Raw genomic sequence first — 12419 nt, forward strand, 5'->3', positions numbered from 1 at the left:
TCAACAGGAATTGTCCAATGGCGTTACGCCATGACGCAATAGCGTACGGCACGCTAAGGGTTTATGGGAAATAGTGTTTTATAAGGGACATCCACGTATTCACGTTACGACTGTTTTTTTCTTTCACTTTAAGATATAACTAGTTATGCAGTTAGAAAGGCAAAGCAGATTATTGTATTAGGACGCTATACGGAGACGATGCATTTTTTTATATTAATTGTGACATTATTGAAATATGTTTTGTTTCAGATAAAAAAACAAATGTGGTGTATTTCATAGTTCTTGCGACAATTGTTTTTATATAACTGTTTGACATATGTGTCTTGTTTTGTTATGCCTGCCGTTCGGAATTCAAATATATTTCCTATAGTGACATTCTTCAGCCAACAGATGGCGATGTTACAATGCAGCTTTCGAAGATACTACTTAATTAAAAAAAATATGTTTTCTTAAGAGAACCGTGAAAAACAATAAGACAAGGATAAACAAGACAAATTTATTGCATTTCTTTTTGATTCTTGTGACGATGAAGAACACTATTAAAAATTACATATGAAATCCAGCTTGCAATGACACTACAGATTGCCATATTTACGTACTGCCACATTTCTCAAAACCTTCGAAACATGTAAAAAAGTCTGCAAATCTGTGCACAATCATACATCAATATCAACAATCAGCTTTATCAAAATCCTTGTGTGCAGACTTTTTTGAATGCATTAAATATTTTGGGAACTGGGACCACTGAGCACTGGCACAGTACAGAGAAACTATTACACAAAGCAAATGATGACTAATGCAAAAAGACTGTAAATGAACACACTATTGCATCTGTTGGCTCTATAGGGACAGAGAAAATAAAACATTGTGCACTTAATGCTTTCGTCAAATCAAACTATTCTAAAAGTACAATTTCACATTATTTCTAACCTGTACAAATAAGTTAGCAAAAAATAAAATAACTTTAAACAATTCCTACAGATTTCTTAGTTTGCTGGCTTTTATAAAGGCAACTATAAACTACTGCAAAATTACTCTAACACAGTAGTGTGGGCACACCCTCTTAGAAAAACACACTCAGCCCCACATGCATTTAATGTGAGTTGCCTTTCTGTGTAGCAGTAGAGTAAAGAAGACAAGCAGTCTATAATCAAACACACTCAAAGAAAAAAGAACAAACTTCAAGTTTCAGCAGGACAAGTTTCTTACAATTTTTTTTCCAAGTATCATCCTTAATCCCAGCAGCACCCTAATTCGTTTGATACTTATAACTGAACCATTAGCTCACAGATGTGGAAAAAATACTAAGCTGGGGTGTCGATCAATACACCTTTATATATTCAATCGCACATTAAGTCTTTAAAGCCATTAATGGGTGTTGCACATTGAAAGCATAAAGTATAAGCACAGAGCCTGGGAGAGACAAGCAGTTGACCACTATACAGACAGCTACAACCATATTATGTTAATAGGATGAAGATTAAAAAATCTGCAGGGTTGCCATTTATTTATTAATTCATGTGCGTGTGTGTAGTGTGCCTTGTTTTTATATTGTTTTCTCCTAGTGTATTTTTTATATTTTTATATTGGTGGGTCAGTATATTACTCTTCCTTTGGAAAGCCCTTGCTGGCGTCAGCCTCACTGCATTGGAGGAAGGAGGGCGAGGTGATGGGAGATGGGGGTAACGGTGGGGCGGAGGAAGGGGAGGGCAGAGGCTGTGCAGATGGTGCATTAGGGGTTGTTGAGGCTAGAGGCTCAACAGGGGCAGTACTCTTCGAGTCCTCCGATTGGGCAGACGACCTTCTCTTGTAGGAGCGTCTTCTCTCTGGATGGGTGGAGGAGGGGCTCTTTCCTAGAGGGGAACTGCGATCCTGGCGACGACAAGTAAGCTGGATGGTTTCCTTATCTAGAGCTGTGTTCTACAGAGGAGACAATGCTTGTGTTAATATTTACACGTCCGCTGAGTTGCACCCAACCACAAAATGGAAAGGAAAGTGAAAATGTTTTTTAGGAAAAGTGACTGATATGAAATTAAAGAAACAGTTCACTCAAAATGGAATTTGGTTTACTCATCCCTTTATTAACTCAAATGCGCATTGCATTTTTCGCTCCGGTGGAATTTAAAAGGTGAATTTAAAAATAATATCATTGCCTTTCTTGGATAACAGGACACAGATTTACATATTATTCATTCATCTATTTATATACAATTTCATTAAAGGCGCATTATGTAATATTTTGCTTGAAAATATCTTAAAACCACAAGCACAGGTATCATCAGTTATCAACTCTTATCAAATTTCATCTTTTGTGTTCCACAGAAAAAAATGTCTTCAAAAGAACAAGAGGGAGAGTAAATAAAAACAGTTTTTTCTTTTGGGGTGAACTTTCCCTTTAAGACCAGTAAGGTCAAAGAGAGATAAATTTAGTCCTAAAGATTATTTTCCAGTTCTTCAATGTTTCCTACTGTTCTTCCCTTTGCTGTCGGAAAAAAACCTTCATACTAAGTAATGTCAGATACAGGACAGTACGTATGACCTGATTTAACTGTGAAGTCAATAGTATTGATCACCTCACAGGTAGAAGACCACAGCAGTGAAAGAAACTGCTGTAGAAAAGACTGGCACAGAAAAAGGCAGAAAGTGAGAAACACCACTGAGGGATTAAAGAAAGTCAAACATTAAGTTTCAATTCAATTTCTGTTGCTACAATTACATTTTCTTTTTGGGTCAGATTAGTATCTTAAGTGATGTTGTTGTCACTTTCTCCCACTTCTGGTGAAAGAATGAATGTGTGTATAGAGACAGGCGGGGAGGGAGGAGCATAGCAGTTAGTGTTAGTACATACCATTGCCTTGGAGCTAGTCAGAGAATAGCAATACCAAGAGGAGAGCAGAAGCAGAGGACAGAGACTAGTCTTACTCACAGAGCACATATAGCACAAATTCATAAACAACGCTCTAACAAATAAACCTCTAGCACAAGGACTATATAACTAATACCAGTGTCAGGTCCTAAATTGGGACATTTAATTAAAGTAGCCCCTTTAGGGATAATTTATTTAAAAAACGAATGTTATTCCAAACCCATATTCCTTTAGTAAATAAGAATCTTCATGTGCTGTATGTTGCACTCTTCCACAGGCTATTAAAGCAGAATAAAAATACCCCATGTGAAGTGTTCATTATATATTTAAACTTCTCTGGAGCCTGTAATAGCTTTGCTAAAAGATTACATTTAAGTCAATTTAACTGTAATTCAGTGGCATATTTGATATAAGAGCTGCAAAAGAAGATTTATGGTTTTGGGTAAATTAGCCCTTTATATCAAGATCTAAAGTCTAACATCGGTAATGCAAAGAAAACTGGCAAAGTGAATAAAACCAGTAAATACAGCGGCTGCAAAAATAATCAAAATGGCATTTAATGTATTTTCCGAAACCTTCAGTAAATATTTCATCCAAGGCCATTTCTGGGAATAATAATGCATCTCTCCATCTCTGTCCTCTAAAGAACTGACAGGTAGATTTATTGTTTCATTTTATAGCACTTGGCCAGAAGGTGGCAGGTTTTTTACTTGTTCAAACCATTTTATTTCCAATTGAGATGGCAATGGCATGAGGTGGCCAGTAAACTGTCTCTGGATTACTTGACAGAAAGAAAGCGAAGCCATCACATAGCTGTGTTAATTCGGTCAGTTATGCATGCACGCCAATACAAACCTTGTTGCTAGAGCCCAGAAAAAACAATTTACAATAATGTGCCACGAAACAATGTGACAAAGATTAATACTAAGTAGCTATTTAAAACAGCCATGGAGTGGAATGTAAAAATGGTAAGATTGAAAACAGACTGGAATTAGAAGCAAGATCAGGCTAAATAAAACAAGCCCTGTGAGAATCAACAAATGCCAGTCAAAAACTACAGAGTTCTTGGTCAAGCTCAGATTTTCAGACAGACTTGAGTGTTTTAGTAAACAGTCATAAAGAACTGCAGCGTATTAAAAACAGGTTTAGATTTGGAGTCAAATACCCAATTTCCAGTGGCAGACATCACTTCGGGTCTCGGGAAAGCAAGGAAGGGGGTGTAGATACAGCCCTTTACAGTTCAAACTGTCAAATGAGATTAACATCAATACACATTCAGACAGAGTCCCCGCTGCTGCTTTTTAAAAACTGCTCCAGAACACTCCCTTTGTTTTTCAATGGAAAATGAGCAATAATATATATATTTAATATAATACAATATTATTGCAATATATTACAATGTTTTAAAATGTATATGTTTATAATGACAAATACGACCTAGATGCTGGGCTAAAAGGACAAATTTCTTTCAATTGGAGAAACTAATATTTAAACCAAAAAGTAAAGTAAATGGTAACACTTTATAATAAGGTTTCATTCATAACATTAGTTTACTACCTTCAACATACAGCATTTATTAACCTTAGTTTACTATTTGCACCACACATTTCAAAATGTGTATTCATATGAACTATCATTAACAAAGATTAATAAATGCTATAAAATATAATGTTTATTGTTGGTTAATGCTTGCTAGAGCATAAAAAGGGATAGTCGATCCAAATTGAAAATTCTGTCATGAGTTACTCAACCTCATGTTGTTCCAAACCTGTATACATTTCTTTGTTTGGTTGAACACAAAGATATTTGCATGAAGGTTAGCAACTGAGATTTCTGGGGCACTATTGACTACCATAGTAGGAGAAATGTAAATGGTAGTCAAAGGTGACCCAGAACTGTTAGCTTTCCTAAATTCTTCATTATACAATAACTTTTCCTACTATGCCTCAGAAATCTCAGTTGCTAACATTCATTCAAATATCTTTCTTTGTGTTCAACCATATTTTTATTCAGGTTTGTCACAACATGAGGGTGAGTAATTCATGACAGAATTTTCATTTTTGGATGGACAATCCTTTTAACAAATGTAAAGTGTTACCGAGTAATATGTTTCTGTTTAAATTTAGACTGTATTCTGTTCATTTAAGATCACTTTTCCTAGTCCAAAGTGTAGGAATAAGCGAAAAAACAATATGTAGCAATGAAGCTCCACGACAGACCACTAAAAACATTGAATACAACAGAACCTAACAGGGAGACGAGCTGAGACACAAGGCAGTGTATGGTGCAGCACTTGCACAAATTAGTATTAAGTCCATAACTTCATTGTCCAATGTGTTTGGAATGAGAGCTCAGTTAAATGTGAGGGTGGAAATGGCTGAAAAAGCTTCACTCGTGCCTCAAAGAGCACATTCTGCCAAATAATAAAAGGATTATGATGAGTTATTCTGCCGTAGTCAAGCACTGTGAAAGCTCTGGGGCCAGACTTTTCGAATTTCATAGATCTGGCATATTTTGTGATGTGCTTGCTTACAATACAATAATCCCTAATGCTCTCACTGAGATTTGCCAGTTATGTAAGTCATGAGCGCCAGGGCCACAAAGTGATTGATTTGTATTTTATTCAGCAGCTGGAATTTTAGTGACGCTATGTGTTGGATTTATGTGTAATCCAAATTCTAATCAGTAGGTTATAGGGCTGGGTTTTTCCAAAACCTTCACATCACTACATCATTTTAAAGAATATATCGCTACCACTCTTTAAGATGGGGTAACATGTTTTTTCATGCATTCTGACTTCTTTACACTGATAAGTCTGCTCGCTTCTCATGCTTAACATGGTCAACTTGTTAAAAAATGAGCTGTACGTAATCAGCAATATAATATTTCTGTGCTCGATACACTCCCCCAGCACCCCAACTTGTTTTGTTTTTTTATAAGCCTGGATCCCTGTTTATTATCCTATTCCTTTTTTTGGCCATTCTCCTGGAAAAGCAAGCCCACGCCTCATCTACCGAGCGAAGGACCACAGGCTAGTGTCCTCCATCAATGCCGCTTCACTCGGCTGCGGAAGTTTAGCGGTGTTTTTGTTTGCGTTTCAGAGATGAATATTATATAAACGGTGGCTATAACGCCAAATTTGGAGATAGTTTAAAACTGATAGAGGGCAGGGTCCCAGCGCTAAAAGATGCCGGACATGAACCTCTATAACTAAGTCATATGTCTGTGTTTTGTTGTAAATCAGCGCGTATGTGCATAATGTAAACAACACGAAGGGATATTGCGATGATGTATTGTGTGTTCGTGCTGTAGTTCCGTCACCCTGCTTGCCTCCGGAAATAATCATACAGCTATATCTCTCTATAAATTTGATCAAACTAAATACTCTTTGACGATACAAAGTATGCAATACTACTGTAAGGGTACTCAAGATTAATATGAGATTGGCAGAAACTGCGTGTGTTACCCCATCTTTAAGGTAAAACTTAAGAATGACCTATAGAGTCAAGGTGGTTTTGGGAAACCCAGCCCAGCAAGATGAGGACTGCGTTTTTAAGCGCAAACTACCACAAACGTCAGTTTGTGTTCTCACCATAATCACAGAGACTCCAGGAGTAGTGTTGCTCTGTTTCTGCACAGAGTTAAAGTGCTTTTTGAGTTTACCTGCCACCTCCATCTTCATGTTGTTATCCATTGCAGTATCCTCCTGGGAAAGTAGTACATGTTTAAGTAGTCATGCATAGATTCAAATACAGTTTTGTGATTAAAATAATTAACTAACAGTCCTTGTGGCAAATAATGGTACAAACTCATACACTCACATTCACACCCACGTTTACAGTGACCCAGTGATGACAGAGAACATCTTCTGCTGTGTATCTGGCCTCCACATTCACCTGCAGCATTTGACCAATCAGCTCCTGTAGGAATATTGAATGGGAATATAATGGTTGGCTCGTCAAATTTCCAAAGCGGACAAATCACAGTAGCCATTTAGAAAGACAATGTAGGTGATCGAACAACGGGGGTACACATTGATTTGCACTGGCTTGTCTAGAAGTCAATGGGAGGGTTTTTCCTGGGTCCAAATTGCTCTTCGGTGGTGGCTGATAAACATAGTCATCCATCAACCTGTTAAAGCAACATTAGATAACTTTTGCTTATGGTTCCCCCAATGTGGTTGATAAGCGCAATTGCCTGTTATCATCAGTGTTGTAAATACTGTCGCTGACCGTATAAGCATCCCCGTGGGCAGGGCAATACACATGAATTTGTTTACTAAGCAGAAACCACTGTTATCTCATGTCACTTCATTAACTGTCCATGTACTAAAGCACTCTTCTCTCGTGGGGTATACTACTGGACTATACTAATAGATAAAAACTAGATTCTGACATATCAGCTGGTTGTTATCCATTAGTGCATAGCGTGCTAGCTACATAGCAGCCATTTGCAGTCACCCAAAACACAACGCATGGACGTGAATGTGTTTAGCAACCAACAAAAATAATTTTCTGTAGTTATATTTGTTGTTTTTATTGGTGCTATATAAATAAAGATGAGTTGAGTTGAAATCACTAACTTAAACTCACCTCGCTATGGGAATAGTGCCTAGCATAGTTACTATAGATACCGATAATATCAGTCTACGTGCATGAACTCAGCAACATTTGAAATGAAATCAGCAACATTTGACCATACAACATTTATTCTGGTTTGGTAGTCATCGTTTACAAGCATAACACTAAATTCGATCATGCTACGTAAGCTATTGAGATTCGCCAACATTACATTATCTCTTGTCTTCCTTACGGTTATAAATTGTGAACCAGTAACGTTAGGGCGCCAATAAACAACCCGCACAGCCTAGTAGCAAACCATCACAAAAGTACAGGGCAGTACGAGAAATGATATAAGACTTTCAAATCAAGTAGCAGGAAGGCTAGGTCTCCATCCGTTTTGCAACCCGTTTCCCTTTTGTAGCTTGCACCACCGAGTGTAAATCCGTTAGATATTGATTCATGTTCGGGCTTGTCTCCGATCACTCTCTCTCTATTCCTCTTGTTTTTTATTGCTGGCTCTGCCAGGGTGAAGGTTTGAAGACTTAAGCTGAACTAGATCACCCATGCAACCAGTAAAACGTGACGTATGCTATAAAACAGGTGATGGACGGGGCTTGTGAATTTACCAATGTAACAAGTGTGATTTCAGCAGATAGAGGGCTGCTTAAGTAGCATCTGCAGTAAAATTCGCCCAGTTAAGAGTTGTCCTACCACTAAAATAATTTTAGAGAGATAATTTTAAGGTCGAAAAACTCTCTAGTGTTGCTTTAAATGTACCCTACTCTTGAACTGCGAGCCCAATATTGACTTTCAATGTGCGAGGGAGAGAGACGTGCATATTCGACTTCATTTGGCGCTGCGCAGATCGGCATTTGATATTTCCGCCAGAGCGTTTTGAATGCATACGAAGAAGTCAGTTCACGCAGTAGGCTACTTCACATCATAAGCCGATCTATCTTTGCAACAAAGAGTGAAGAGACTCTCTCTCTATGTCATTCATTGCTCATAACTCACATTCAAGGATTAAATAAATCTTTGGAGGGGCAAAACATTTTTTGCCGGTATAATAATCTAGGAAAATCCTGAAAAGGTCCAGCCATTGTTCGTTTACCAACATTCTTCAAAATATCTTCTTTTGTTTTACAGAGAAGATATTAAGTCATATAAATTTGGAGTGACAAAAGGGTGAGTAAATGATGACAGAATTTTCACTTTGGGTGAAATATCCCTTTAAGAACCTACCAATATATCCCTTTCAAAAAACAACCAAAACAACACAAACAATGCTCAAATTGTTAAATCATCCAAACATAAGGTCTGTTTTTTGATGCTCTCAAACACAGCTAAAAATTCTGCAATGCAGTGCTGAAAAGACAGAAGAACCAAAACTTAAACACTAATATCTAATATCCTACAGTTCTGAAGCTGGATGTGGTGGAGTATGAGAGGGGGTGGATGTGAATGAGATAATAAAGTGAGTAGGATGACAGAGTGTAGGATGCAGTCAATATAGAGAAAGCAAGATGAGGAACGAACAATGTGGAGATACAGTAAATGAGTGAGCGAGATTGCTGATGACCTTTATGTGTGTAGGTGATGATATGTGTTTGACTGCACTTACTTTAGCAGAATCTGTGATATTGTCCCAGAAAGGTGAAGGAAACTCTAAGCGGCCCACCAGGATCTGATCAAAAAGGTCTTCCTGAAAGTTGTTTTCACTACAAACAGATAATAAAGTACAGTATATGCATTACGAACAATAACTGACAAATATAAGCATCTTACACCATGTGTTTGGTTGCGTGAACAGCTTAGACTATTCCTCACAAGTTAGTAATATAAATATCAAAATCTGTCGGGTTATAAGAATTCTTCCTAGTACCTTCTCTGTGTTCATCAGAACAAAGAAATCTATATAACTCGACAGTGAGTAAATGATGATAGAATGTTCAGGTTTGGGTGAAGTATCCCTTTAAAACTAAGAGACCAGGATGTTAAGTAGTGATACAAACATTAAGAACAGAGCAGCACATTTGATCTTGTACCTGCGGAATGGTGGGAAGCCACACAGCAGGATGTAGGTAATCACACCAGCTGCCCAGATGTCCACCTTTAACCCGTAGCTACAGCAATGCCCAAACATTCAGACAGTCAAAAACATTCGAACCACAGTTTTTAGAAGGATTTAACAAATGTGATTCTTGCACACATTGTAGCTTTCAAAATTCTGTTTATATCCAATGATTCACATCCAGTGATTCTTACCCTGACTCTGATATGATCTCTGGGGCTACGTAAGTGGGTGTTCCACACACAGTGTACAGCGGCCCCTCTACCACTGTGGCCAAGCCAAAATCACCCAGCTTTAAAGACTTGGTGCCATCAGCGTACTCACACACCTTGAAAATACAAACACAGTTATTGTTTCATTCTCAGTCTTTTAATTTCGCCATTTGACATACCTTATGTCAATTGTAATCTTGCTTCAATTTAATATTTGGTTATTTAAAGTCATGAGTTACGATGTGTTTGTGCATGGAGGTTAAATTATTTGGAGAAGGTGTGTGTAGGTGTGTATACAGTATACTTGATGATTCACATGTTTCGTGCCTCTACATGTGTATGTTAAAAAGAGTTCTTTAGGTGCGTTTATGTGTGGGTTTGTATGTTGGTTTGTATATGAGCTGGAGTATCTTCAGATTTGTAGTCTCTGAACTATGAGAGGCTACGCTATGTTGTGTATAGATTCCCTTCACCCTTTAGCCATGAATATATTCGACCATATTCACATATTCTATCCACAAGAGCCCTATTCGTTTTTATGTGGCATTTTTTATCAAACACATTGTGTCCCTAATAAAAAATATTAGAGATTCAAGTGTTTTATACTTTAGTAATTAAATCATTAAATTACTAGTGTAAAACATCTCAATAGATGGGTTTAAGAACAGATGCTATAGGCATAAAAGGATAGTTTACCATCGATAAGAATTATTTGATCATTTATTCACCTCATGTCATTCTAAACCTGTATGACATTTATCTTCTGCAGAACACCAAAGAAGATATTTTGAAGAATGTTGGGAACCAAAACCCACTGACTTCCATTGTATGGACACAAACCACTGAACCATTTCTCAAAAAAAAATCCCATGGAAGAAAGAGTCATATACAAGTTTTAAATGACATGAGGGAGATTAAATAATGACAATTGTTATTTTTGGGTAAACTATCCCTCAAATGGCTCTGTAGGCATCATAGCAATGCTTTATCATGACTAAACTACTGCTGTGAACCAATTAGAATCCCAGACTGGAACTACCCTGTTTATCAATACCTGAACATTGTATTTATAGAATACAGTTTTGATGTCTGAGGAAGTGTGTGTGGACGTATGTTTAGCTGCGAGAAGAGATTGAAAATGGTAAAAAACTGTCCTCTGTGAACATCTGAGTTGGCTTTACCATAGGAACAGCTCATAAATCAGCCACAGCATTTATTGATGTAAAATGTAAAGTTAACAGGTTTGAGTGAGTTAGGGAAAGGGGTTGGTTATGGTAAATATGACAATATTAGTAGCCTATGTCAATATCGCGTCTATGAGAGGTCCTCACTAATACACCTTTAAAGGTGGGAATTTGACCAAAAATATTTATAGCCTAAAAAACTGGCACAGCACAGCTACAACAATATCAAAAGTTTGAATCGACTTTCACAAAACGTGTAGTGTTTTGAGCACACATGCTCTTCATGAGACGAATGGGAATTTGCATACCAGCAGATTCTCAGGTTTGATGTCTCGATGGACGATACTCATTCTGTGTAGATATTTGAGAGCCGCAGCCAGGTTGAAAACCATCGCACTTGCATCTCTTTCAGTGTATTTTGTGGAGGAGGTGATTGCATCAAATAGATCTCCACCCTGGTAACAAACACACAGGTTAAATATAAATAGAAAAATAAAGTTGTATTTTGAAAGAAAAACACTTTCACACAGGGGTTACTATTTGTATGGGTCTGATCAATATTTAAAGAGTAAATTTAGTGAAATGTAGCTCAGGTTAATAACAACAAATTTATTTTTATACTAATTTTAACATAATTGATGTAATACATTTCTGGAAAAATAATGGAAAGAATGGATCTGATTTGCTCTCCGGGAAATCATGAAAAGTAGTTTTTTCTTGACTGAAAGGCATTGGTTAGAGAAAAAGAATAATGTGTGTATGAGTGTGTTGTGGTTGAGAAGCGATAAAATGAACGATACCTTCACAAGTTCCATGACTAGATTGAGCTCAGTGGGCGTATCCACCTCCTCAATCAGCATAATTATATTAGGATGCTTCACACGCCTCAGCACCCCCACCTCATTCTCTATCAGGTGCTCCTGAGTGTTAAAAGCATGTGTCACTAAAACTTCCACACCGTACCCTACAGCATCTCAGCATTCTTTCGTCTTTAGCTGCTGAGGCATAAATTTACATGAACTCCCGAGGTTTGCTTTTGCAGTTAACAGGTAAACAGGAAACTAACTTCCTCATTGATGTATGACAATAAATAGCCAATGCCCCACAACATCAGGATCAACAGTAGAATATACATAATTAACATCTTAATATCCCAACCAGCGTGAATTCCCCTAAGATAACTCACTTTTCCACGGCATTTGTTTTTGTCAATGATCTTTAGTGCAAACTCCTTTCCGGTGCATCTGTGCAGAGAAAGATTAAACCGAACAATAGGTTTACAGTGCTTATGACCCGTAATGAGCAGTTTGCGCAAGGCCAGTTTTTCCCTAACAGAATAGAAATAACATCTTTGTCAAAATCAGCCTTGGTGGGTTTCTTACCGCTCAACACACTCCTTTACAACAGCAAAGTTTCCATCACCTATAACTTTGCCAATGTTGTACTTGTCCAAAATAGTGGAGGCAGCAAGGTTCCGATTGCCATTAACTAAAAAAGAACAGAGCAATATCTTAAACATACTTT

At 37.4% G+C, this 12419-nt stretch overlaps 1 protein-coding gene across 6 annotated transcripts in view; it reads right to left on the bottom strand.

Annotated features, from left to right (window-relative positions):
- Positions 1 to 482: 482 nt before the first annotated feature.
- dclk2a (doublecortin-like kinase 2a) overlaps positions 483 to 12419 on the bottom strand; it is a 41832-nt gene continuing 29895 nt past the window's right edge. For 4 of the 6 annotated variants that reach the window (XM_056770058.1, XM_056770044.1, XM_056770051.1 and 1 more), the window contains 10 exons: positions 12278 to 12383; positions 12082 to 12139; positions 11696 to 11815; positions 11204 to 11350; positions 9694 to 9827; positions 9474 to 9551; positions 9050 to 9146; positions 6688 to 6786; positions 6459 to 6572; positions 483 to 1920 (listed from right to left, as the gene is read on the bottom strand). In XM_056770058.1, coding sequence (XP_056626036.1) covers positions 1603 to 1920; positions 6459 to 6572; positions 6688 to 6786; positions 9050 to 9146; positions 9474 to 9551; positions 9694 to 9827; positions 11204 to 11350; positions 11696 to 11815; positions 12082 to 12139; positions 12278 to 12383 — 1271 coding nt within the window. In that variant the 3' untranslated portion in view covers positions 483 to 1602. Of the gene's footprint in view, positions 1921 to 4031; positions 4112 to 6458; positions 6573 to 6687; positions 6787 to 9049; positions 9147 to 9473; positions 9552 to 9693; positions 9828 to 11203; positions 11351 to 11695; positions 11816 to 12081; positions 12140 to 12277; positions 12384 to 12419 lie in introns of those variants that run through there. The other 2 variants (XR_008909288.1, XM_056770070.1) reach the window with 2 other exon arrangements.

This window comes from Triplophysa dalaica, chromosome 2 (genome assembly GCF_015846415.1).
Source record: "Triplophysa dalaica isolate WHDGS20190420 chromosome 2, ASM1584641v1, whole genome shotgun sequence".
NCBI lineage: Eukaryota > Metazoa > Chordata > Actinopteri > Cypriniformes > Nemacheilidae > Triplophysa > Triplophysa dalaica.